We start from the raw sequence: 497 nt of genomic DNA, 5'->3' as shown, positions 1-497 counted from the left end.
GGGTCCCCGCAGTGACCCCCCCCCACCTTGGGCCTGACTCTGGGGGTCCCAGCAGCGCTCTGAGCCCCCATCTCTGCCCCACAGGATGCCCGGGAGACGGCGTTCATCTTCGCCATCACCAGCGCCGGCGTGACGCACTCGGTGGCCCGGTCCTGCTCCGAGGGCTCCATCGAATCGTGCACCTGCGATTACCGCCGGCGCGGCCCCGGGGGTCCCGATTGGCACTGGGGGGGCTGCAGTGACAACATCGATTTCGGGAGGCTCTTCGGAAGGGAATTTGTGGATTCCAGCGAGAAGGGCCGCGATCTGCGCTTCCTGATGAACCTGCACAACAACGAGGCCGGGCGCATGGTCAGGGCGGTGCGGTGTCGGGGGTCCCGTGGTCGGGTCGGCGGGGGCCCGGAGATGGGCGGGGGGACACAGCCTGGGCCTTTGTGGTGGGGTGGGGGGTTGGGGGTTGGCCGTGGGGACCCCCGTGTCGTCCCTTTGTATGGGGT

General features: G+C 69.2%; 1 protein-coding gene across 1 annotated transcript; it reads left to right on the top strand.

Moving 5' to 3' along the window:
• Positions 1-84: 84 nt before the first annotated feature.
• LOC104916471 (protein Wnt-1-like) lies at positions 85-437 on the top strand (the record flags this gene model as incomplete). Its single annotated transcript, XM_010727512.2, has 1 exon — positions 85-437. A coding segment is annotated over one exon (353 nt), but the record flags the coding sequence as incomplete, so codon positions are not given.
• Between the last annotated feature and the right edge of the window lie 60 nt (positions 438-497).

Source organism: Meleagris gallopavo, unplaced genomic scaffold (assembly GCF_000146605.3).
Source record: "Meleagris gallopavo isolate NT-WF06-2002-E0010 breed Aviagen turkey brand Nicholas breeding stock unplaced genomic scaffold, Turkey_5.1 ChrUn_random_7180001900454, whole genome shotgun sequence".
In the NCBI taxonomy this organism is placed as follows: Eukaryota; Metazoa; Chordata; class Aves; order Galliformes; family Phasianidae; genus Meleagris; species Meleagris gallopavo.
Note: the sequence above shows the minus strand (reverse complement) of the source record. Positions and strands in the feature narration are given on the sequence as shown.